The 27104-nt window shown below is 42.1% G+C and overlaps 1 protein-coding gene across 3 annotated transcripts in view; it reads right to left on the reverse strand.

Annotated features, from left to right (window-relative positions):
• The window catches only part of atad1b (ATPase family AAA domain containing 1b), a 57017-nt gene extending 31269 nt beyond the window's left edge, over positions 1-25748 (reverse strand). The window contains exons 1-4 of one of the 3 annotated variants that reach the window (XM_068052520.1): positions 25645-25707; positions 24727-24919; positions 19321-19508; positions 6442-6540 (exon numbers count right to left, since the gene is read on the reverse strand). In XM_068052520.1, coding sequence (XP_067908621.1) covers positions 6442-6540; positions 19321-19494 — 273 coding nt within the window. In that variant the 5' untranslated portion in view covers positions 19495-19508; positions 24727-24919; positions 25645-25707. Of the gene's footprint in view, positions 1-6441; positions 6541-7389; positions 7503-19320; positions 19509-24726; positions 24920-25644 lie in introns of those variants that run through there. The other 2 variants (XM_068052522.1, XM_068052521.1) reach the window with 2 other exon arrangements.
• Between the last annotated feature and the right edge of the window lie 1356 nt (positions 25749-27104).

The raw sequence follows: 27104 nt of genomic DNA on the forward strand, positions 1-27104 counted from the left end.
CGTTAAGGCCAGAGGGCAAACCTCCACACTAAATTCAGTTCAAATTATGGTTTATAGCACCTCATCTGCAGAAGTGCTTCTCAGTGGAACACTAAATACACGACACAGCAAATGAGGAAGGAGAGCCACTGATGCACTGTCTACAGCTGTATGTGCATAAACTTGTAGCAACTCCAAGGAAACCAAACACTGCCTCTGAATCAGAGAATGATTATGTTGGTAGATCTATTAGATAGAAGAACTTTAGAAAAATATGAGTTACTTTTAACAAAGCACAAGTAACTAAAGAAAATAATTTACATAATTTGTCTAACAGGCTGTAAATTTTAGCATATTAGCTGTAGGGCAAGTGATTAAAATTATCACGGCTCAGACCTCGATTTCAGAATTTTTGATGATAGCAAAGCTTGATACCCAGGGTTCTTTATCTGGTATCTACAAGCAGAATCTGACAGGACAGTAAGCACTCAAATTTACAGCAGGGACTCGCTTTTATTTTGCTATATAAACAACAGTTTTAAAGACCATGTTTGAATGAGAACTAATTTAATGTTTGCCAAAAGTGAGAATAATTTAGCAATTGCAACTGAACAGACAGCTTTCTAACTCTTAATTTCAAAGCCATGTGCTTATATTCTAAACTTAGAAGTGCAATTTTGTTGAAGCCACCAGAGTGTCTCCTGACAACGCAGAGCAATCACCATTGTCATCAGTGCGACAGAACATTTGCCAGCTTGTCAGTACAGGCTCGTGCATGCGCACGTCAACGTCACCACATAATGACATCAGACTTAATGACGTCCAAGTGTTGCTGCACCTCCTCAATGACTGCGATCGCCGCCTCCATCCCCCCAATAGTAACCCACTCCCTCCCGCAATCAGTGCCTCAATCGCCATTACTCTTCCCCACTGCCTCCCGCGCCCAACTGCTCACTGCTCCATCCTGCTCTTCCCTTCCTGCCTCACTGCTGCATCCCGCCGGTTCCCTCCCCCCACCGCTTCTCTGGGCGGTGAGGCAGAGGAGCGAGCGGTGGGATGGAGCAACGAACAGGCTGAAGCGGTGGGAGGGAGCGGCGAGAAGGCGGGTGCAGGGAACTGAATACAGTGATTGAGGCGGTGATCATAGGAGGGAATAGGGAACAGAAGCAGCAATTGCGAGGGGAGCGGGTAATGTTGGGGGTTAGGTGTGGAGGCAACGATTGCAGCCATTGAGGGGTGAGAAGGTTTGCGTTTGGGTTCAATTCATTTTTTTGTGTCAAGTTGAGCAGCGCCATCTTTATTACTGGCAGTTGCCTGAGACATCACAGACAGTGATGTTTCTGTCCATGAGGCTACAGTTGCACAAGTGCCAGTACTGCACCACCTAGTGGTTGCGTTATCAGCAAACACAGCCGTTATTTATACAGGTTATCCTTTCATGATGTTTTTCCCTTTACTGCACTGAAAGGCAGAACTCAAAAGCAAGTAGATTACATGGAAGGTTTAGAAGCAAATATTTTCTAAATTTATGTGACTTTTCTCCCAACTATGAATTGATTTGATAGTCTTGGTTCAAAAGTTGGTCAATTTAAAAGAAGCATACTTTTTCACCGAGCGCATTTTAAACTTGCATGTGGAATAATTTATTCACTTTTTTTTTTAAAAAAGGTATCATTAAAAAAAATCTACCATAGTACATTAGACTGCAAATATAATAGTTGTTTTATTTTTTATTGAAAATAAGATACCAGCTTGAGTCACACTCTGTTGCAGTTTTTTTTAAATTCTGCTAGGAATTTTTAATTTGCAGTTGCTGTTTTCATTATAGGTCAGTTTGTGTGGAATTATCTGTACAAATTTTCATATACACATACTTGCTTAAGATTTCGATTTGCTTCAGATAAGGAGTATGTATTAAAATGCAGGATGCATCTGCTTAAAGGATTACCATTGACCTTATATTTAATCAGAGAGTCAGAAGTAAATTAAAAGTGGACTTTTCATCCTCAGCTACTGTTATTGAATAGAATCATAGAATTGTTGGTTACAGCACAGGAGGCGGCCATTTGGCCTGTGGACCAGTGCCAGCTCTCTGCAACAGCAATTTAGCTGGTTCCATTCCTTTGCCCTTTCCCCGTAGCCCAGCATATTTTCTCTTCAGGTGCTTATCCACGATTGAATCTGCCTCCATCACCTTTTCAGGGAGTGCATTCCAGATCCGAACCACTAGCTGCATAAAACATTCCTTCAAGTTGCCTTTGGCTCTTTTGTCAATCACTTCAAATCTGTGTCCTCTGGTTCCAGACCCATCCACCAATGGGAACAGTTTTTCTCTCTCTCTATTCTGTCTAGATCCCTCATGATTTTGAATGCCTCTATCAAATTTCCTCTTAACTTTCTCTTCTCTAAGGAGAACAGTCCCAGTTCTCTAATCTATTCATGTAAATGAAGTCCAGCATCGCGGGTACCATTTTAATAAAATTTTTCTGTACTCTCTCCAAAGCCTTCTAAAGTACGGTGCCCAGAAGTGGAAGCAATACTTCAGTTGAGGACGAATTTTAAATACCACAAACTTAGAATTAACTAAACAGTTGAAAACACGTTAATTTTTTTTTGTTAGAAGTATGAGCAAAGCAAAGTATAGGAGCTCGAACCCACTGTACCACAAAGAAACAAGGTCACACTTATGACTCTCTGAAGAGCAAGCTCCTAACCCTGGATATGCCGTTAACAGAGATGAAGACTAGCTCTTTCCACATGAACAGAGAGGAGATTTAAAAAGGGATGGGCTGCCCGAGACAGCTCTTCTGCGCCTTCTAAAAGTTGATAAAAAGGGAAAAAATAGAATGAAAGTAAACTAGCCAGAAATATAAAAAGACTAAGAGCTTTTATAAATACATAAAAAGGTGAAGAGTAGCTAAAATAGACGTTGGTTCCTTAGGGGCAGAAACTGGAGAAATCATCATGGGGAATGAGGAAATGGCAGAAGCACTGAACAAATATTTTGTGTCTGTCCTCACAGTAGAAGACACAAGTTACATACCAGAAAGAGGCAGTAACTTAGGGGCCAAAAAGAGTGAGGAAATTAAGAAAATTCAAATCAGCCAAAAAAAAGTATTGGAGAAACTTGAGGGACTAAAATCTGACAAGTCCCCAGGGTAGAGGGCCTACATCCTAGGGTTCCAAAAGAGATAGCTGCAGAGATAGTGGATGCGCTGGCTATGATTTTCCAGAATTCTTTAGACTCAGGAATGGTCCTGTCAGATTGGAAGTTGGCAAATGTAACACTGCTTTTCAAGAAAGGAGGTAGAGAGAAAACAGTGAACTAGAGGCCAGTTAGCCTGTTATTGGGAAGATGCTGGAATCTATTATTAAAGAAGTCTTAAAATTGCACTTGAAAAAGCACAGTATGATTAGAACAAGTCAGCATGGTTTTATTAAAGAGAAATCCTGTTTTTTGAGGATAGAGTTTTTTGAGGATGTAACTAGTAGGGTAGATAAAGGGGAACTGGTAGATGTAGTATATCTGGATTTTCAAAAGGCATTCAATAAGGTGCCTGTCATGGTCCTGTAGTTTTTTTTTTCCAGGAATATGCGGTTTGCCTTTAAGGTTTGCAAAGGATCAGTATTGTTTTAAGAACCAGCAAGCCTCAGCAGGTGCATTTTCATTGCCTTAGAAACAACCATTTGGAGACTGCAATTCAAAGGGTGCATTCTCGTTACCAAAGATACAGCCAGTGGGAGTATCAAGCGATATATCTGTTACAATTCAATTTTGAACTGGCTTTTTAGTTGAAGACCGTTTGTTCTAACAGAACACAGACACAGAGGACACACAGACAAACAGCTGTGGTGTTTATCACCTGAAAAAAAGAGCTCTCAACCATTTAAACTGAAGGAATAGGATTTTAGTCTGTTAATTAGTATCTCTCAAAATTCTAAAAAAGTCAAGCCAAAACAGAGATATCTGGTAATTCAAACTGAAGAAAGGGAAGTTAGACTGTGTTAATCTTTTATCTCTCAAAAACTCTAAAGTCAGATTGATTCTATTGAAAGTGTTTAAGTGGTGAAGTCATTAAGTGTTGAAATTCGCTGGAGAAGGAAAGCACCACCTACTGCTGGAGTTAGACTACGGACTGTTCGACTGTAAAAGAACCTTTTTTTCCGCATCGGATGGCTGTGAGGACTTCAAGCAACATTGGACTGTAAATTTGCAAGGACTCTAATTTTTTCTATTTTAAATGTTTTTTATATTTTCATAGTGTTCAAGAATTTAGTTCTTCTAATTAAAGAGTTAATCTGTTGATTTAAAGACACCTGGTTTGGTTAGCCTCATTTGGGGGTTAATAGATGGCACAATTTGACTGGGTCCTTCTTTAATTTGGAAAGTTTTAAATGGTATGTTAGGCGATCTGTGGAGCGACGGGATTGAATTAACATTGCGTTTCTCCCACCACAATCAGAATCATATATTTTTATTGGGGGCTTTGACTGGAGTGGTCAGTCGTAACGGTGCCACATAAAAGATTAATAGGCAAGATAAGGGCTCATGGTGTTGGGGGCAATACATTAGCGTGGACAGATGATTGGTTAACAGACAGGAAGCAGAGAGTGGGCATAAATAAAACATTTTCAAGTCGGCAGGCAGTGAATAGTAGGGTGTCACAAGGATCACTGCTGGGGCCTCAGCTATTTACACTCTATATTAATGACTTGGATGAAGAAAGAGGGTAATGTACCCAAGTTTGCTGATGATACAAAGCTCGGCGGAAAGATAAGATGCATGAAGGACAGAGAGAGGCTGCAAAGAGATACAGACAGGCTAAATGGGCAACAAGATGGCAAATGAAGTATAATGTAGAGATGTGTGAAGTTGGTCACTTTGGTCATAAAAATAGAGAAGCAGAATATAGAGTCATAGAGAGATACAGCAATGAAACAGGCCCTTCGGCCCACACAGTCTGTGCTGACCATCATTTATACTAATCCTACATTAATCCCAAATTCCCTACCACATCCCCACCTTCCCTCAATTCTCCTACCACCAACCTACACAAGGGGCAATTTACCTATCAACCCGCAAGTCTTTGGCTGTGGGAGGAAACCGGAGCACCCGGCGGAAACCCACGCGGTCACAGGGAGATCTTGCAAACTCCGCACAGGCAGTACCCAGAACTGAACCTGGGTCGCTGGAGCTGTGAGGCTGCGGTGCACCACTGCACCACTATGTTTTAAAAGGTACGAAACTGTTAAGTGTTGATGTTCAGATAGACTTGGGGGTACTCATACAAGGAATGCACAAAGTTAACATGCAGGTGCAGCAGGCTATTATGAAAGCAAATGGCATGTTGGCCTTTATTGCAAGGAGATTGGAGTACAGGAATAAAGAAGTCTTACTAAAATTGTACAGGGCTTTGGTGAGACCGCACCTGGTATACTGTGCGCAGTTTTGGTCTCCACATTTAAGAAAGGATATAATTGCACTGGAGGCTGTGCAGTGAAGATTTACTAAGTTGGTCCCTGGGATGAGGGGGTTGTCCTATGATGAGAGGCTGAGTAAATTGAGCCTATATTCTCTGGAGTTTAGAAGAATGATAGGTGACATAAGTGAGACATACAAGATTCTGAAAGGGGTTGATAGGGTAGAAGCTGAGAGATTGTTTTGGCTGGTCGGGGAATCTAGAATGCAGACACAATCTCAGGATAAGTGGCCAATCATTCAGGAGATGAGGAGAAATTACTTCCCTCAAAGGATTGTGAATCTTTGGAATTCTGTACCCAGAAGATGTGGATGCTCCATCGTTGAATACATTTAAGGCCGGGATAGATAGATTTTTGGTCTCACAGGGAATCAAGGGATATGGGAAGCAGGCAGGAAAGTGCAACTGAAGCCCAAGATCAGCCATGATTGTACTGAATGGTGAAGCAGGCTTGATGGGCCATATGGTCTACTTCCGTTCCTATTTCTAGTGTTCTTGTGTTTTCTAGTCAGCTCCAGAGCACCATTAACAGAGACCTGCGATCGGCTTACCTGCTGTTTCAATGAAGTGCAGTTACATGCAGTTTAATAGTATGTCAAAAGATATTACTGAAGAATATCAGTTGTTCCCAAATTTGAATTGTACTTCAATTCAGGGAAAAAGCTGAGTTACATACTGCTGAAAAAAAAGACAGGTGTTGTGTCCATGACACCCAGTATAGCACCCTCCCAACTCTGGCCATCTAGTACTAGGTGGAGCAAGACAAGAACCATGTGGTATCCCCTTCAATGGTAGGGGATAAATTCATTTAATTTGTGAGCCAAAGGAAAATGGAATTTTATATTAGGCAAGTTGCCTCTAATGAGATTTCCACTCTGTCAATTGCAACAGTGCATAACTAATATAAGGATTAATAGTTTTACTCTATCCACATTTTATTCTCCAAGACAGTAAGAACAAAGACAATTAAAACACGACTTACTTGCATACTCAAGGGGTCCACGAGATGGGCTGCAATGTTCATCTCATATTCTGAAAGCTTGACATTTTTTACACCAATCTGCTTCATTAGTCTTTCTGCCTGCAAGTTAATTAATAATTAATCTAAAATATAAACAGAAAACAAGGACAGTCCCACAGCTGCACTTCAATCCTAACTTACTCTCTTACATTTCAACTGCATTAAGTATCAAGAACTGTAAGCTGTACGTTCCGTTTGATAGGAACATGCATTGTTACATTTTATTTCAAAATGCATATACTTTACTCCTTACTGAATGCAATCGATCAAAATATAACAAATAAATTTAATGAAAATCAAGGTTAAATGATGTAACTGAACAGCAAGTCACATACCTGAACCAGTCTCGTGGAATATATATTCGTCAATTCCAGAACAACTTGCATTCATACAGCACCTTTAAATGGAGTAAACTGTCCCAAGGTGCTTAGAGCAGAAAGTACAAAGTGACTCAAATTCCATAGCATCTCTTACAGATATAGGAATTCTAAACATGATCTTGGAAGCAAAAATCTGCTCAGCTTTAATCGACGACTAATAAAGTGACACACTAGGTCTCCATGTTTTTCTAAATATTTACATTCTCCTTTAAATCCACCAAGGTGGTGTGCGACTTACACAGAAAACAAAAACACCCCAGGAGAATAGGTTCAACATGGTAGACTAGAGGATCATATTCTCACTCTGATATTGCTAAATGTGGGTGGAACGTACAGGAGAATACGTGAAATGCTCAGTACCATGTACTTGCCACTCAACGACAAGCCATTCAAGAATGTACAACCCAAATATACAAACCACGACTGGACTTGCAGGAACTGCTTGAAAAGTTTGCAAATTAGGATTAAGTTTGATCAATATGTAAAAAATATTTAGACCCGCGAACAGGTCCTTTAAAAGTAATCTTACTTTCTTCAAAACTTTGATTTAAATGAGTTTCTTGTGACAAGTACTGTGCTGTTTGAACTCTGGTTTTAATTCATCTGAAAGTATAAAAGGTTCATACAAAGCTTCCATTGGCGCTGAAACATAAAATAAAACACAAACACTATGTTATCAAGTCAGCTTCATTCAAAATAAATATTACAAGCTCTCCGAGTGGCTCAGTCAGTACCTGAATCAGGAAAGTTAAAAGTTCAATCAACAGGCTGTGTACAGTTCCCTAACCTCAGCTAGTGTGGTGTTAGGACACTAAAATTGGCCTCATTGGGCCAAGTTAGGGAGGAGAAAATCAGCCAGGTTTTCCTCCTCCCTCTTGTTGAAGACTGCTATAGTAACCCTTTGTGGAATTGATGTGGGCAAATACTGGGTGGTGGCAGAACTGAATTGCGCTGTGGTGTCATTCGTAGTCAAATAGCTTGCTGGCACTCATCGTCAAAGTTTACATATGAATAATGGTCACTTGGACATGGTATGAGGGGTAAACTGGAACCTGTAAAATACTGCATGAACATCCTGAGGGTTACCATTGACCAGAAACTGAACTGGACCAACCATATAAATAATGTGACTACAAGAGCAGGTCAGCAAATGGGAATTCTGTAGCAAGTAACTCACCTCCTGACTCCCCAAAGCCTGTCCACCATCTACAAGGCACAAGTCAGGAGTGCAACAGAATACTCTCCACTAGCCTGGATGAGTGCAGTTCCAACAACACTCAAGAAGCTCGACACCATCCCAGACAAAGCAGCCCACTTGGTCGTTGTTCAATTGGCAAATATCCATTCACCAAAATCGGGAAGCAGGAGACAGCCTATGATCCACAGTTTAGTACAAATACCAGTTTCTACTAAAATAAATGCAAAATACTGCAGATGTTGGAAATCTGAAATAAAAACAAGAAAGGCTTGAAATACTCAGCAAGTCTGGCAGCATCTGTGGAGAGCGAAGCAGAGTTAACATTTCAGGTCAGTGACCCTTCATCAGAACTGGCTGAAGTTCATCAGTTCTGACGAAGGGTCACTGACCTGAAATGTTAACTCTGCTTTGCTCTCCACAGATGCTGTCAGACCTGATGAGTATTTCCAGCATTTCTTGTTTTTATACCAGTTTCTACTCTTCCCTTCTGGACTAACTCTCTGTCCAGAAGTAACTCTCTGACTGGGGAAGAACCCATCCCTTAAATACACACTGCAATGAGCATCACCTGCTCTCTATTAACTCTGAAGCAAGTCCTGGTTAACTGAAGGAACCAGCATCTTCAACATTGTCAATCGATACCCCAATCCACCACCTTAAACATTCACTCCCTCCACCACTGCCGCACAGTAGCAGCATTGTGTATCATCTACAAAGACGCATACAGCAACTCGCCAAGCCTCCTTCACCAGCACCTTCCAAACCCCCGACCTGCACCAATTGGAAGGACAAGGGCAGCGGATGCATGGGAACACCACCACCTGCAAGCTCCTCTCCAAGCCACACACCATCCTGACTATATCACTATTTCTTCACTGTCGCTGAGTCAATAACTCTTCCTAACAGCGTTGTAGGCGTATCAAATGGCTACAGTGGTTCAACAAGGCGGCTCACCACCACTTTCTCGAGGCCAATTCAGAACGGAAAACAAATGCTAGTCTTGCCAGCAATGCTCACATCCTATTAACAAATTTTTTAAAAAGGGGGTGGGGGAAAGAAGAGCAGGGAGCAGCAGGAAGCGAGCAGCCGTAGAGTGGGAGGTGGTAGTGGTGGTGGTGGTGGGGGGGGGGGGGGGGAGGCAAGTGGCCGGAGTGCAGCAAGCATTTTTCTGCGCATTCGCCAGTTAGCGTTTTCCTGCACATGTGCTAGTTAGTCCTGGCAAGGCAAGATGTTGGCTGCGCATGCGCAGCATCTCAGAGCGCAGGAGACCGTTTTTGCATGTGCACAGCTTGGAGCGCTCTGATGACGTCAGCGGGCCGCTGCATTGTCAGGAATCACTTTGTTCTCAAATACCTATTTTTATCAGAAGACTTGCAGGCGACAAGGGCAGATAGTGTTCTTTGCACCTGCACAGCTCCATTTGTGAAATAAAATGACAAGGAAACACTAGCAAACCCAATCCTACCCTACAGAAATACATTTCTCATTGTCAATGCCATTTCACCATGTCAGAGGCTGTGGATGTCCACATCTACATTTCCTAGACTACTGTCCCCCTGAAGGCTAAAGCCTGGAGGAGGCAGGTCCAGTTGAAGGAAAATAAGAAAATAGCAGGAAAATACAATAAAGAAATATAATATTTTTTTCATTAAAATGCATTAGCAACCCACTAAATACCACAAGCCTGGAGAAATAAACTTCAGAAATATTTCCCTTTATCATAGATGTGACATCATCTGCAGGGGATTATTTTCTTATCGTATTCCAGCATTGACCTCTTAAGACTGCATTTTACTGGTTTATGAACAATATGCAAGACATATTTGGCCATTTAGGCATGTTTGGATGGTTTGGGGGGGGGGGGGGGGGGGAGGTGATAAATAATGCTGGAACTTCTCTGGTTTCTAATACAGGAAAGTGATGCATGACCTGGAATTACCCTGGTCTTAAGAGGTGGCATTAAATACTAAGATTTACAACAATTTATATTTATAGAGGACCTTCAACATAATGAAACATCCCAACATTGCAAGGCGCTTTACAGGAGCATTATAAAACATATGACACCAAGCCTCAAAAGATAGGTCAGATAACCAATAGCTTGGTCAAAAAAGGTAGGTTTTTAAGAAGTGTCTTAAAGGAAGAAAGCAATGTGGAGAGGCGGAGAGGTGTAGGGAGGGTATTCCAGAGCTTGGGGTCTAGACAACTGAAGGTGCAGCCACCAATGGTAGAGCGATTAAAGTCAGTGATGCACAAGAGATAATTAGTGGAGTGCAGATATCTCAGAAGGTTGTGGGGATGGAACAGATTACAAAGACAGGGAGGGGGGAGACCATGGAGGGATTCGAAAACAAAGATGAAAATGTTAAAGTTAAGACATTGCTTGACTGGGAGCCAATGTCTGTCAGTAAGCACATGGATAAGGGAACACGACTTGGTGCGAGTTAAGACGTGGACAGCAGAGGTTTGGATGACCTCAAGTTTATGGAAAATAGAATGTGGAAGACCAGCAGGAGTGCATTGGAATAGTCAAGTCTAGAGGTAACAAAGGCATGAATGAGGGTTTCAGCAAATGAGCTGAGACAGTCAATCTTAGTAATAGCACAAATATGAGGTCGGAAGCTCATTTTCAGGTCATATTTGACACCAAGGTTGCAAACAGACCGGCTTAATCTCAGACTGTTGCCAGGAAGAGGGATGGAGTCAGTAGCTAGGGAACAGTGTTTGAAACAGGGACCAAAAACAATGGCTTCAGTCCTCCCAATATTTAATTGGAGGAAAATTTCTGCTCAATCAGTACTAGATGTCGGATAAGCAGTCTGATAATTTAGCAACAGCGGAGGAGTCGCGAGAAGTGGTGGTGAGGTAGAGCCAAGTGCGGCAGCATACATATGAAAACTAACCGTGATTTTGGATGGTGTCACCGAGGGGCAGCATGTAGACAAAAAATAGGAGGGAGCCAAGGATAGATCCATGGGGGACACCAGAGATAATAGTGCGGGAACAGGAAGAGAAGCCATTACAAGTCATTCTGTGGCTAAGATTAGATAGATAAGAAGGGAACCAGGAAAGACTAGTCCTACCCAGATGGACGACAGTGGAGAGACGTTGGAAGAAGATGGTGTGATCGGGAAGGATGAGGACGGAAAGTTTACCTTTGTCACATTCACACAGGATGTCATTTGTGACTTCGATAAGAGCTGTTTCGGTATTGTGGCAGGGGTGGAAACCTGATTTGAGGGATTCAAACATGGAATTCCGGGAAAGATGGGAACGGATTTGGGAGGTGACAACACATTCAAGGACTTTGGAGAGGAAAGGGAGGCTGGAGATGGCATGATAGTTTGCAAGGGCAGTGGGGTCAAAGAGAAGGCACAAAGAGAGTTTACAAGGCCTGTACCTGGCTACTGAAGTTTAAAACAGACAACTCATCCTGGACAAGAAGGGCTACCTCCTTAGTGAAGTAAAATTGAAACAAGTAATTACAAACAGATTTCACGAGATAATACCTCACATAATCTCCCCAAGTTTCTTCCAAAACAATAAGATGACACATAAGTGAGAAAGACATACGAATCCTGAATTTGCCTTTCCCCACTTCTTACCAGAATAGGCCAGAAAAGAACTAGCGAGCTGGGAAAGCCATGCTAAACTTGTACCCAGATCAGACAACTTGTAGTTACAGAGCTTTAATCAAAATTGGATTTTACATAGCTCTGAGTGAGGAATCATGTGTGTTCCAATTGGTCAGTCTATGCTCAGAGTAAGCAAATCATAATGTTCCTACAATGCTAGCTACAACAAAATCCCATAAATTAAAATGCTGAATCTTGATATCTTGGAACATCTCCCATCTGTCAAAATGGAAATAAACAAAGCAAACAAAATGCTGAGTTGTTTGGACAAACTAATTGAATTCAAACTTCCAAAAGTCATTGCAGTCTGTGTACATTTCTGTTTGTACAGATATGAAGCTACCCAAGTCCAAATAACAATGCTGAAGAGAGCAAGAAGACTGATCTCCAGGATGACAGGAGTGAACTATGAGAGTGACTTGGAGAGACACCTCAGAGGGAACCTTGAATAAATAAATAAATACAACTTATAAAAACTTAGGACACAGAAAACTTTCAGATATACCAAGGCAGCAGGATAAGATGGCTCAGGATTAAGAACAACAAGTTTAGGACATGTGACAAGACTTTTTTTTTTTAAAACAATGAGGCTGGTCAACAGATAGAACAATTTGCCAAAGAGGGGTGCTAGAACCAGGACACCAGAAACAGTTGTACATTGCAATGGAAATATAATAGACTTGGTATTCTGGAAGAGTAAGACCAGATGAGATGAGGATCCTTCTTCATCTCAACCTATTTTGATCTTCAGGGAAAAAATTCACTAAGCTGGATTTTATATGGTCACAATTCGTGGGAAATATTACTCATTATTTGAAGTTGAGTATAAATTAGAGTATTTATGTCCTCCAGTTTGCACTCACAATCTAAATAATCAGGCTGCCTCTAAATCATTCATCCCATTTCAGCATTTTAAAAACCTGGATCATGTCTCTAATCAATCTTTTGTCCAATATTTCTGTTCTGCAAGTCTTTCTTCATAATTTCAAGCTCCAACAGAACTAGTTTAAATTTCCACCTTTGAGACTTCTACTCCTTCAAATTTAAAAAAAAAATCAATATTCCATGGAACTCATTGCCTTGACCAGCTTCCAGCAGCCAGATCCAAATCAATATTAGTGGAGACTATGAGGAAGACTGACTTGATACAGTACAGCTCATCAGCCTTGAAAAGCCAGGTCCCAATGGAGATCCTTGAACCGTGGACAGAAATGCAGTGTGTGGTGTATGGAGACCCAATTGACAAAAGGGAAAAAATAATGAATTATTACTTCTGCTCCAGTTAGATTTTATCAAAATAATGAAAGCTGTGCCCTTTGCAGTTAAACATTTGAAGTGTACTGAACAGCACTCTGATATGGAAATACAGGAAAAGACACTGCATCATTAAAAGCACTATCTTGCAATCCTGCATTTTTTAATAGTGTGAATGCTAAGGGATTCACAGAACTACATATCTGAACTAGCTGTAAAATATTAATAAAACTGCAGGAATAAAGCAATGGAAGAGGTCAAAGCAGTAATGATAAAGCTACAGATAGTTTAGTCAAAGTAGGTCAGAGTCAGAGTTGTGAACTAGCTGTGTGATAATAAGGAAACTGAGAAGTTTTGGGTTACATTTACATTGAATTAGCTTTTTAGTGAAGCTCAGTTGCACTCCGAATTCATTCAATATTGTTGTTGGTTCAAGTCTCATTGCAGGACTTGGGTACATAATCTTGGCTGAAAGTGCAGTACAGGACTGAGGGTGGGGGCGGGGGGTGGTGCTGCATTGCTGGAGGAGTTGACTTTTGGATGAGACATTAAACTGACACACTCTCAGGTGGACATAAGAGATCCCATGGCATTACTTGAAGAGAAGGGAGTTGTTCCCAGTATCCAAACGAATGTTTATACCTCAATCAGCAGCCCAAACCCAGATTTTCTGATCACTTATCTCACTGCTGTTTGTGGATCATTGCTATGCACAAATTGGCAATCACATATCTCTACATTACAACAATGATTACACTTAAAAGTACACCAGTGGTTGTCAAGCACTGAAACTTCCTCTGGTCATGAAAGGTGCTATATTAAATGCAAGTTCTTTCTTCAACACTCCAATGCAGTACTGAGGGATTGCTATTCAACCCATTCTACAGATAACATGTTAAATCAATGCCCTGACTGACTGTTTCAATACTTCAGTGTTTATGAAAAACAAAGTGACTCCTGACAACACACCCCAGCGGCGACGTTATCAGTGCGCTCCCAGATTCGCACATGCATAGAACTGACTCTTGCTGTCAATATGGTGCTACACATGCACATCTTATGTCAGCACCTGGCCTGTCAGGCTGATTCGCACATGCGCCCAAAAAGTCATGGTGTACTGCAACAACTGTTCGTCGCTCACTCCCCACCTCACCACTTCTCCTTCCTTGGCCACTTGTTCCCCGCTTCACCACCCACCTCCCCCCCCCCGCCCCCCTCACCATTTCCCCTCCCTTGGCCGCTCACTTCCGCTTCGTCTCCCAGTTTCTTCCCACAATCGCTGCCTCTCCTCCCTGCACAGGGGAAGAGGGGATGAGCGGGGGAGGGAGACAGAGAGAGAGAGAGAACGAGAGACCGAGAGAGACAAGATTGGCAGGGGAGGGGAGGGAGATGGGAGCAAAGCAGAGAGGATGAAGCAGTGAGGCTGGGAGCGAGTGGCCCACAGGTGGGGGCAGGTGGTGATGCGGGGAATGAGTGGCTGAGGGGGTGGGGGGGGGGGGAGAAGTGGCAAGGCAGGGAGCAGATGCCGCAGTTGGCAGCGGCAATGGCAGGAGGGAGCGGGGTACTGTTGGGGCTGGCATGGAGGCAGCGATTACAGCTACTGTGCGAACTTGGGTTTCATTTGTTTTTGTTAAAAATTGAGCAGCGCCATCTTTACTATTGGCAGCTGCCTGAGACATCACAGACAGTGATGTTTCAATACATGAGGCTGCATTTGCACATGTGCAAGCACTGCGCCACCTAGTGGTTGCATTGTCAGCAAAAGCAGCCTATGAAAAATACTACAGTGCAAAAAGAGCAGAGAATTTTCCCAGTGTCTTTCCTAGCATACATGCATCAACCAACATCATAAAAAACAATTATAGGTCATTTATTTCATTGCTGTTTTTGGAATCACGTACTTGGTAAAATATTTGCAAATATTGTAACTTATTGTGTTTCAAAGTAATTTAATTGCATTTGACACACTCAGACATTGCTGAGAAGAGACATGATGCAATATAAATATGCCTTCCTTTTAAACAACCAATTCTTGCAAGATTAAGAGCAAAACAGAAACTATACTAAAGGAGCTGTGCATTTGTGTTCACAGCAAAGATATTATACCTTCAGGGCATCTGGACAATGGAGGACTTTCTGATGTTTAGTCACGATTGGAATATGCACATAGCACTGAGACAAATAACCATTTGAGTCTGCTTTTGATCGTGTTGGCTGACCGATAAATGGTGGCCAGGACACAAGAACTCCCCCTGCTTTTCTCCCAACAGTGTCATGGTATTGTTTGCATCCATCCTTGCAGGTGCTTAACATCTCACCTGAAAGATCCCTGTTACAGTGCAGCACTCCATCATTGGCAATAGTCTGACTGCCCCCAATATACATGTACCTTGTTAGTTTACTATACCCTGTGCTCTATTCCAAATGATAAAGACATTGCACAATGTAGTAAGCGAGATCAAAAATTTGCATCCCTGGAGAAGAATGAGAATGAATTCTGAATTTAAGGGGCTTAACAATTAGATATAATATGAAACATAAAATGCTGAACCACTTAACAGGCTCACCAACTATAGATATTAATATACCTATAGCTGCACTCAAAATGCTTTGAAAAATTATAATTAATCTCACATATTTAAGTACAAACGTCAAGGCAACTTTTATCTCGATTTACAACCTATCCACACCCAATGAGAATAGTCTCCAGAGTAAACTACAGTGCAGAGATTAATCCTAAAAGAACAAGCTTCATTTTGTTATCTTGGTTAAACAAATTATGAAGATGACAAATCATATCAGGAAGAGGAAGCAACTGTTCACTGTAAATGTGACATAGCACTGGGATCTGGCAGCTCATGGAGATGGGCCACAAGGTGTAATGTGGGAGCATACATTCATTCACCAATCAGGCCAGTACAATGAATTAGCTTCTTGAAAGTTTTGTGGAGCGTGGAAGATTGTGGTTACATTTTTTTCCGACCTTTCTTTACTCCTGATCTTTTGGCTCTCATATCTAGGATCAACATCATAGATGGGTCTCAACTCCCCATGACTTCCAAGGTGTTTTCACTGACCTTGCTCTCGAGGTAAGCATCCAGTGATGTGCACAGAACAAACAAAATGTCTTCTGTACCTTCTATAACATATATAGGGCGGCACAGTGGCGCAGTGGTTAGCACCGCAGCCTCACAGCCCCAGGGACCCGGGTTCGATTCTGGGTACTGCCTGTGTGGAGTTTGCAAGTTCTCCCTGTGTCTGCGTGGGTTTTCTTCGGGTGCTCCGGTTTCCTCCCACAAGCCAAAAGACTTGCAGGTTGATAGGTAAATTGGCCATTATAAATTGTCACTAGTATAGGTAGGTGGTAGGGAAATATAGGGACAGGTGGGGATGTTTGGTAGGAATATGGGATTAGTGTAGGATTAGTATAAATGGGTGGTTGATGGTCGGCACAGACTCGGTGGGCCGAAGGGCCTGTTTCAGTGCTGTATCTCTAATCTAATCTAAAAACACTCAGACACAAACATTCTTTTTAACATGTAGAATAAGCATTTAACAACTTGAACTTACTCTCAATAGTAACAGCAATCCACAGATCAGATCAAAGCTCTGCAGTCCAGTCACATCCAGTCATGAATGGTGCAGGACAAGTAAGCTGACAGGAGGAGAAGGGTCCATGAACATCCCAATCCTCAATGATGGCCAAGTCCAGTACCCGAGTGCAAAAGACCAGGATGAAGCATTTGCAACCATCTGCAGTCACAAGTGGATAATCCATCTTGGCCTCCTCCTGTGATCCCCACCATCATAGATGCCAGTGTCCAGATAATTCGATTCACTCCATGTGATATCTAGCAGCAGCTGAGAGCATTCGTTACAGCAAAGGCTATGGGCCCTGACAACATCCCAGCTGTAGTACTGAAGATTTGTACTCCAGTACTAGCCACACTGCTCCAGTACAGCTACAATACCAGCACCTACCTGACAACGTGGAAAGTTGTCCACGTACGCCCAATCCACAAAAAGCAGGACAAATCCAATCTGGCCAATTATCACTCAATCTACCCTCAATCATCAGCAAAGTGATGGAAGGGGTCACTGACAGTGTTATAAGCAGGTTATAAGTGGCACTTACTCACCAATAACTGATGCTCAATTTGGGATCTGTCATGCCCACTAGGCTATATTACAGCCTTGGTCCAAACATTGCCAAAAGAACTGAATTATAGAGATGAGGTGAGAATAACTGGCCTTGACAACAAGGCAGCATTTGACCGAATTTGACATCGAGGAGACCTAGTAAAATTGAAGTCCATGGGAATCAGGGACAAATTCTCCACTGGCTGCAGTCACAACTAACACAAAGGAAGATAGTTGTGGTTGCTGAAGGCCAATCATCTTAATCCCAGGGACAATGATGCAGGAGTTCTGCAGGGCAGTGTCCTAGGATCAACCATCTTCAGCTGCTTCATCTATGTCCTTCCCTTCATCATAAGGTCAAGAAGCGAGGATGTTTTCTGATGATTGCAGTGTTCAGTTCCATTCACAACTCCTCAGATAATGAAGAAATCTGGGCTCCCATGCAGCAAAACACAAACATTCAGTTTTGGCCTAAGAGGCAAGCAACTTTGCACCGCACAAGTAGCAAGAAATGACCGCCTCCAACAAGAGAGAATATAACCATCTCCCCATAACCTCATTGCCATTACCACTGCCTAACACACCACTATCAACATCTTTTAGGGAGTCACAATTGACCAGAAACTTAACTGAACCAGTCAGGTAAATACTGTGGCTACAAGAGCAGGTCAGAGGCTGGATATTCTCACCTCCTGACTCCCCAATGCCTTTCCACCATCCACAAGGCACAAGTCAGGAGTGTGATGGAACACTCTGCATTTGCCTGGATGAGCACAGCTCCAACAACACTCAAGAAACTAGATATCATCCAGGACATCACAGCCTGCTTGACTGGGAACCCCACACACCACCTTAAACATTTACCCCCTCCACCATCAGTGCACTGTTGAAGCACTGTGTACCATCTACAAGGTGCACTGGAGCAACTCTCCAAGTATTCTTTGACAGCACCTCCCAAACCTGAGATGTCTTACAACTAGAAGGCCAAAGGCAGCAGGCACATGGGAACACCACCACCACCACCTGCAAGTTCTCTTCCAAGTAACACACCAAGCTGATTTGGAAATACATTGCCATTTCTTCATCGTTGCTAGGTTAAAAACCTGGAACTACCACTTGCAGCACCACCCCCCCACCAGCACTGTGGGTGTACAGTCACCACATGGACTGCAGCAGTTCAAGAAGGCAACTCACCACCACGTTCCCAAGAGTAATTAGATATGGGCAGTAATTGTCGGCTTCATCAACAATGCCCACATGCCATGAATGTATGAAAATCTATTTCCTCACTTGCATTCTTGGTGAGTCGATACCAAGGAACCTGTTTTACTTTCAGATAAAGGATCTGTAACTGTGCTCCATATTTGTCACAGTTTCATCCAATGAGGTCAACTGGTTGCTTAACTGCTCAATAAACCAGTAAGCTCTCACCTACATGGCACTATAGGTTTCAGTCATGTTTGCATCCAAGAAAAAGGATGCCATGAATGGGGTGGGGGGTGGCCATTGCCAACAGTTGCCACAAGGCCAGGAACTACTTAACAGCTGATAAATTTGCCCCTTGTTGGCCAATCTACTTTTACAAGAGATTATTTCAGTAAATTAGTCACCACACTGGGGAGAATTTTCAATGTGACTATTAGTCACCTTATGATAGGAGATAAACTTAATGAAGATTATTCACAGCACACTACCCATGATAGTCCCTGCCAAAATTGGGGGGCGGGGGGCGGGGGGGGGGGGGGGGGGAAAGAGAGAAAGAGAGGGAAATTGTGATTTGAAATATTAAAGCAAAGTATGGCATGAACAAAATAAATGACCTGTGATGAATACAGTAAACTATTAAATATTTTGCACAGGGTACATAGTTCCTGTCATTGTGCTTTTGGTTACTCTTTTGTGACAACATTATACATTTTAAATTGCCATGGCAACATTTCACATCCAATTTGCTGAGTGTGTTTCTGGTCATTTAGGTTTCTGAAATCTCTCTCCCAACTTATTTTTTTAATCTAAAAACATATCCATCAATTGACTGTAGGCAACACCATAGTCAATTCACAACTGATACAAGATTCAAACCAATGAGTATCCACATCCTCTCGTTTATGAAGACATCAAATCTCTCACGCTCCAGTCTCCAAACAACTTTAAAGAATGAACAGAGGAAAGGCTAAAATATTCTAAAATGTTATCATATTGTTCTGTGTTATAAATTATAAAAGAAACCAACCTGCTTCTGTGCTTCCATTTTTTGTTTTCTTGTTGGATCAATGGCATCTACCATCCATTTGATTGTGTAGTACGTTACTGCACCAAATATTGTCAGACGAAAAATTAAACCAACTATTTCATTGCGTGACAGAGGACGAGTCAAAGATTCCGTTGGGATTTCTTTTAAAACCATCTTTACTGACAGACCTAAAGGCAAAAAACAAAAAATCTTGTTTCATTTCCCGTATTATCCCCTGGCTGCAGTACCCAGAGGTTATTGTGATACCCTTTGTGCAGATTGAGTTCAATTTCACTTGTTGAAAGGAATAGCTTATGAAGTAGCAGTTAATATCGTACAAACTTCACTGGCTTGATTTTGCAGCCGGTATAAACTATTCATGCCTTATAAAGGAACCAGAGTATCTTTATCTTAATTCTTGGTAGAGCTTCACGCAACTGTGCTTTCCTTTCTTTCTGATAGTAAATTAAAATTGCCAAAACTTCCATGGTGACAATCATTTTTCCAGTGATTCTACGGTTTATTGTAAATAAAAATCAAAAATTTCAAATTTTGGGGCATTAGATAGTACTGTACTTCCATATAAGCCAATTTCACAATTGGGTGCAATACTCTATGTAATAGTTCCTATAACAGAAAACCATTTATGTTTAGAAACTATAATAGAAAACCTATTTTCCTCTTCCACACCAATATGCCAACACATAGCTCCACAAATGAAAATTTCACTCCCTCATGGTACAAATCTTGGACAAGGTTTTAGCTTTAAAATATCAGAATCACTTAAGCAAACTGATTGCAACTCGTAGCTACATTTTAAACATTGCTGCTGAAATTCAATTTTTAAAATTCATAAAAGAATCAGCAGCGCTATCATGTGTTGATATTGCAAAAACAGGGATTCAGCTTCTAAAAAGAACCCCTTCCAGGACATTAGTTGTGACAAGCATGTGTGGCATGATTGTTTCTACTCTACTCCCCTGTCCTGCTTTGTCAGCTGCCAGTATTACACAGGATACATTTTGCAAACAACGGTACGGATAAATAATAGTCTACTTCACTTTACTGGTGGTCTCCTAGAAATTAAGGCATTGTGCTACCTGAATGCAATTAACAGTCAGTACAGAAACCATTATTTAATGAAAACAAAAGCAATTCCTGCTGCTGTGCTGAAAATCGAGTTTGTCAATTTCCAAGAGCAATAGGAGCAGGCGACAAAGTATTAAAAGTCATCACTATTTAGTTATAACCCAAATACGACAACATACATGTAGTACAATGCTCAGTAAATATTACTGTGAAAGTATCGTGTTAAACATAGGGAAAGATTCACTAAAACACAAGAAATAGTAGACCATATGGCCCATCGAGCCTGCTCCACCATTCAATATGATCACAGCCAATCTTAGGGTTCAACTCCATTTTCCTGCCCACTCGCCATATCCTTCAATTCCGAGACACCAAAAATCTGTCTACCCCAGCCTTAAATGTATTCAACTTTACAGCATCCACAACCCTCTGCGATAGAGAATTCCAAAGATTCACAACCCTTTGAGTGAAGTAATTTCTCATATCAGTCTCAAATGACCAGCCCCTTATCCTGAGACTGTGCCCCTGTGTTTTAGATTCCCTGACCGGTGGAAACAAATCTGTGTGTCTACCCTATCCAGTCCCTTGAGAATCTTGTATGTTTCAAGGAGATCGCCTTTCATTCTTCTAAACTCCAGAGAGTATAGGCCCAATTTACTCAGCCTATCATAGGACAACCCCCTCATCCCAGGGACCAATTGAGTGAACCTTCACTGTACCACCTCCAATGCAAGAAAATCCTTCCTTGAATATGGAAAACAAAACGGCACACAGTTCTCCAGGTGTCGTCTCACCAAAACCCCGTACAACTGTAGCAAGACTTCTTTATTCCTGTACTCCAATCCCCTTGCATTAAAGCCAACATTCCATTTGCATTCTTAATTGCTTTTTGTACCCACATGCTAGCTTTCTACATTCCTTGTACAAGCACATCCAAATCTCTGAACATCGACACTTACAAGTTTCACACCTTTTAAAAAATATTCTGATTTTCTATTCTTACGACCAAAGTGCATAACTTCACACTTTCCTACATTATACTCCATCTGCCGTCTTGTTGCCACTCAACCTGTCTATATCTCTTTGCAGCCTCTCCGTGTCCTTCCCACAGCTTACCTTTTCACCTACCTTTGTATCATCAGCAAACTTAGATACATTACTCTTCATCCAAGTCACGAGTATAGATTGTAAAAAGCTGAGGTCCCAGCACTGGTCCTTGCAACACTCCACATTCACTGCCTGCCAACTTTAAAATGCCCTGTTTATGCCCACTCTGCTTCCAGGCTGTTAACCAATCCTCTATCCATGCTAATATACTATTCCCAACTCCATATGCCCTTATCTTGCATACTAACCTTTTGTGTGGCACCTTATTGAATGCCTTTTGGAAATTCAAGAATACTACATCTACTGGTTCCCCTTCATCCACCCTACTGGTTACATCCACAAAAAACTTTAATAAATTTGTCCAGCAAGATTTCCCTTTAGTAAAACCATGTTGGCTTGTTCAAATCATACTGTGCTTTGCTAAGTGCATTTTAAGACTTCCTTAATAATAGATTCCAGCATTTTTTCAATGTCTGATGTGAGGCTAACTACCCTGTAGTTCACCGTTTTCTCTCTCCCTCCTTTCTTGAAAAGCAGTGCAACATTTGCCAACTTTCAATCTGATGGGACCATTCCTGAATCTAAGGAATTTTGGATAATCATAGCTGGCGCATCCACTGTCTCTACAGATATCTCTTTCAGAATCCTAGGATATAGGCCATCAAGTCCCGGGGATTTGTCAGATTTTAGTCCCTTATGTTTCTCCAATACTTTTTCTCTGATATTAATTTCCTCACTCTTTTTAGCCCCTAGGTTACTGTCTATTCCTGGTATGAAACTTGTGTGTTCTACTGTGAAGACAGACACAAAGTACTTGCTCAATGCTTCTGCCATTTCCTCATTCCCCATGATAATTTCTCCTGTCTCTGCTTCCAAGAGCCAGTTTACTTTAGTTACTCTCTTCCTTTTTATTCATTCATGGGATGTGGGCATCGCTGGCTAGGCCAGCATTTATTACCCATCCCTAATTACCCAGTAGAAGGTGGTGGTGATCTGCCTTCTTGAACTGCTGCAATCGTGTGGGGCAGGTACACCTACAGTGCTGTTATAGAGTCATAGAGTTATACAGCACAGAAACAGGCCCTTCGGCCCATCGTGTCCGTGCCGGCCATCAAGCACCTAACTATTCTTATCCCATTTTCCAGCACTTGGCCCGTAGCCTTGTATGCTATGGTGTTTCAAGTGCTCATCTAAATGCTTCTTAAATGTTGAGGGTTCCTGCCTCTACCACCTCTTCAGGCAGTGCAGTCCAGATTCCAACCACCCTCTGGGTGAATAAATTTTTCCTCAAATCCCCTCTAAACCTCCTGCCCCTTACCTTAAATCTATGCCCCCTGCTTATTGACCCCTCCACAAGGGGGAATAAGTTTCTTCCTATCTAACCTATCAATGCCCCTCATAATTTTGTATACATCAATCATGTCCCCCCTCAGTCTTCTCTGTTCTCAGGAAAACAACCCTAACGTTTTCAGTCTCTCTTCATAGCTGAAATGCTCCAGCCCAGACAACATCCTGGTGAATCGCCTCTGCAACCTCTCCAGTGCAATCACATCCTTCCTATAGTGTGGTGCCGAGAACTGTACACAGTACTCTAGCTGTGGCCTAATTAGCATTTTATACAGCTCCATCATAACCTCCCTGCTCTTATATTTTATGCCTCAGCTGATAAAGGCAAGTATCCCGTATGCGTTCCTAACCATCTTATCAACCTGTGCTGCTGCCTTCAGCGATCAGTGTTGGGAAGGGAATTCCAGGATTTTGACCCAGCGACATACTTCCAAGTCAGGATGGTATGTGGCTTGAAGGGGAACTTGCAGGTGGTGGTTTTCTCATGCATCTGCTGCCCTTGTCCTTCGAGGTGGTAGAGGTCACAGGTTTGGAAGTTGCTGTTGAAGGAGCCTTGGTGAGTTGATGCAGTGCATCTTGTAGATGGTACACACTGCTGCCACTGTGCATTGGTGGTAAAGGGAGTGAATGTTGAAGGTGGTGGATGGGTGCTAATCAAGTGATTCATATATCTATAAAAGCTCTTGCAATCTGTTTTTAGAATACTGGCTAGTTTACTCTCATTTCATTTTTTCCTTGATCAACTTTTTGATGACTCTTTGCTGGTTTCTGAAACACTTCCAATCCTCAAACTGGCTGTTCTTTTTTGCAATATTGTAAGCCTCTTCTTTTAATCGAATACTATCCTCAACTTCTCGAGTGAGCCACAGATGGGTCTTTCTTGAGTTTGTTTTTCAATGGAATGCATTTTTGTTGAACATTTTGAATTGTTTCTTAAAGGTTTCCCACTGTTCATTTACCGCTATACCTTTTAGTCAACTGACCTAAGCCAGTTCTCCCCACATATTTACATAATTGGCTTTACGGTTAAGATTCTTGTCTTTAATTGGAGTATGTCACTTTCAAACTTAACATGGAATTCAATGGTATCATCACTATTTCCCAGTGGATCTTGTACAACAAGGAATTAACCCTGCTTCATTACACAATACTAGATCGAAGATAGCTTTATCACTAGTTGGTTCCACAACGTACTGCTCCAAGAAACTGTCCTAAAACATTCTACAAACTCATCTTCTAGACCACACTTGCCAATGTCATTGTCCCAGTCTATATGAAGATTAGGGCGGCACAGTGGTTAGCACCGCAGCCTCACAGCTCCAGGGACCTGGGTTCGATTCCGAGTACTGCCTGTGTGGAGTTTGCAAGTTCTCCCTGTGTCTGCGTGGGTTTTCTCCGGGTGCTCCGGTTTCCTCCCACAAGCCAAAAGACTTGCAGGTTGATAGGTAAATTGGCCATTATAAATTGTCACTAGTATAGGTAGGTGGTAGGGAAATATGTGGGGATGTTTGGTAGGAATATGGGATTAGTATAAATGGGTGGTTGATGTTCGGCACAGACTCGGTGGGCCGAAAGGCCTGTTTCAGTGCTGTATCTCTAATCTAATCTAAAGATCCTCACAATTAAGATAAAAGCAAAATACTGCAGATGCTGGAAATCTGAAATAAAAACAAGAAATGCTGGAAATAGTCAGCAGGTCTGGCAACATCTGCGTGGAGAGAGAAGCAGAGTTAACGTTTCAGGTCAGTAACCCTTCTTCAGAACAACTTAGACATTGCCTTTGTTACAAGCTCCAAGAATTTCTTGTTGAATGTTCTGTCCAATAATATAACTACTATAACGGGGTCTATAAACTACTCCCACCTGTGTTTTCTGATTCTTGTCGTTCCTAATTTCCACCCATACTTCATGATCTTCTCAGGCCGGATCCTTTCTCACTAACGTCCTTACGTCATCCTTTATCAAGGCTACCCCTCCTCCTTTGCCATTCTGTCTTCCTGAAATAGCGTACTCAAGAATATTTATTTCCCAACCGTGATCACCTGCAACCATGTCTCTGTAATGACGATGAGACCAACCTTTAGGCATTCTGATCATACTGTGTCATGGTGAATTAGCATTTTTCATTATAAATCTGACATGTGAGGAAACGAAATTCCTCTCCATACACTGAATTTCTTAACTTTCGCTTTCACTTGATCATTGCTGGTTACTCGTAATTTTGAAGTAGTGGTTTCGTGGAGACTTGAATCTTCGGGTGTATTTGCCCAAGAGTGTAAACTGCGAATATCTGGAGTTAACTTCTCAGGATCGTGTCCCGGTTAAAAGAAAACCCGCTGTTTCTAAACGCCATCCTCGCTTTGACCAGTTCATCCCCACGTTTTTGTGCATAGATGGTTCCACCCTCCCCTGAATGAGCACAGTTATCAGGAACAAATTAAATCAAATTCAAAATTCACGGCCATATTTCACATTCTTCAAGGTTAAACTCCAACTGATGTGACTCCTTCAATTACCGAATGGCCAGGCCAAGCCGGATGAATGTGGAGGCAGTGGCCGGGCCGGGGCTCTTTCTATCTGCCGCCCGGGGAAGGCAGCGAGAGCCAGGTTGAAATGTCCCGAAACTCGGCCGCCGACACTGACCTCACTAGCGACAGCGCCCACCCGCTCCTCCAACTAACCCGACCGTACCCTTCAGGGGAGGGCACTCGAGCCGCCCCCTCCCTGTCTTTCCCACAGAAAACCAAAGCCAGGAGAGCAAACAGCCCCAAAGGAACTCACCCGAACCGGAGCACGAACACAAGCGTGCACTACTCTCTGACCCCACTTCCGGTTTCCCTCCACACCGGACAGGAAACAGTGAGCCGGCTCGATAGTTCCGCCGGATAGTCTTACCCTGGCTGAGAAATCACGTGTGTGTATATATAACCCAAATATGGAGTTTGGGGTGTTTCATAAGATCACAGCCTCCAGCTCTGATCCGGACTGGTGAATTTGACCTCCGCACTTAGCGTGGTAGTGCGAGCCAAGGGATAGGGCGTTGTATGAGGTCAAGATCAGTCTTGTCTCTCTGCCATCTCTCCAGAATTGGCCAAGTTGCCAACTCTTGCTGTTCAAGCTCACTTGAGCATGACAACAAGGGATACAAATTGATCCAACCATATTGGCCCAGCAAAGCAAGGGTGCTCACAGCTGACCTTGAAAAAAAAGCTGCCCACAAAGATCTCGTGATCTCTGTGGGCAGGACTTTCCCCTTTCCCGATGCCAGTTTAAATCTGGCACCAAACCAAGGGGATGTCTTGGTGTGCAGCAGCAGTAGGAATATCAGCAAGCAGATAGGTAACCAATCACAATCACACACACAGCAAACCAGGAAGTTAAAAGCATTTATATCCTTCACAATTAATTTAAATTTTCAGATAGCGAAATAAATGTATTACAATTAAGATAGGACCTGAAATAGAGATTGTTAAAATAAAGCCTTTTTATGTTTTTAAAAATGTGAAAATTTTAATCATTGCCGAGAAATTGACATGCTGCAAATATAAACTTAGCTTTTGAGAGCCAGTGAGGTGTTTAACAGTAATGATGAAGTTAGTGTACTGGTAAACCCCAGCTACACCTCATTCAAAAAGGTGTAACTTTTTCCAGGATTTTTACATTGAAACTAACAGTATTAGAGTACAAGTTCTCATCAATTCCTAAAATAAAAGCAAAATACTGCGGATGCTGGAAATCTGAAATAAAAACAAGAAATGCTGGAAATACTCAGCAGGTCTGGCAGCATCTGTGGAAAGAGAAGCAGAGTTAACGTTTCGGGTCAGTGACCCTTCTGAAGGTTCCGAAGAAGGGTCACTGACCCGAAACGTTAACTCTGCTTCTCTTTCCACAGATGCTGCCTAATCAATTCCTGATTGCAATGGAGATTGTAGTCTGGGAAAGCCTCTACAGCAGGGGTGTCAACTTGTTCATGTGGGGGCCAAATTACAATTTTTGTCTTACATGGGGGCCGGTGAGACAATTTCAGAAAGATAAAGGCATAAAACATTTTATCACACAACACTTATTAAACAAAACTACAACAAATGTGCATTTTTGTGAAGAAGCTTTAAATGAGAAATTAATTTATTGACTTATTTTCTCATCACTATGTTGGACACTGATTTAGTGAGATACCTGGCATTGTTTTGCTTGCACAAGTAGTCAATGTTTACCCCCACACTTCCGCGTAGATGTCCATC

This window comes from Heterodontus francisci, chromosome 20, assembly GCF_036365525.1.
Source record: "Heterodontus francisci isolate sHetFra1 chromosome 20, sHetFra1.hap1, whole genome shotgun sequence".
NCBI lineage: Eukaryota > Metazoa > Chordata > Chondrichthyes > Heterodontiformes > Heterodontidae > Heterodontus > Heterodontus francisci.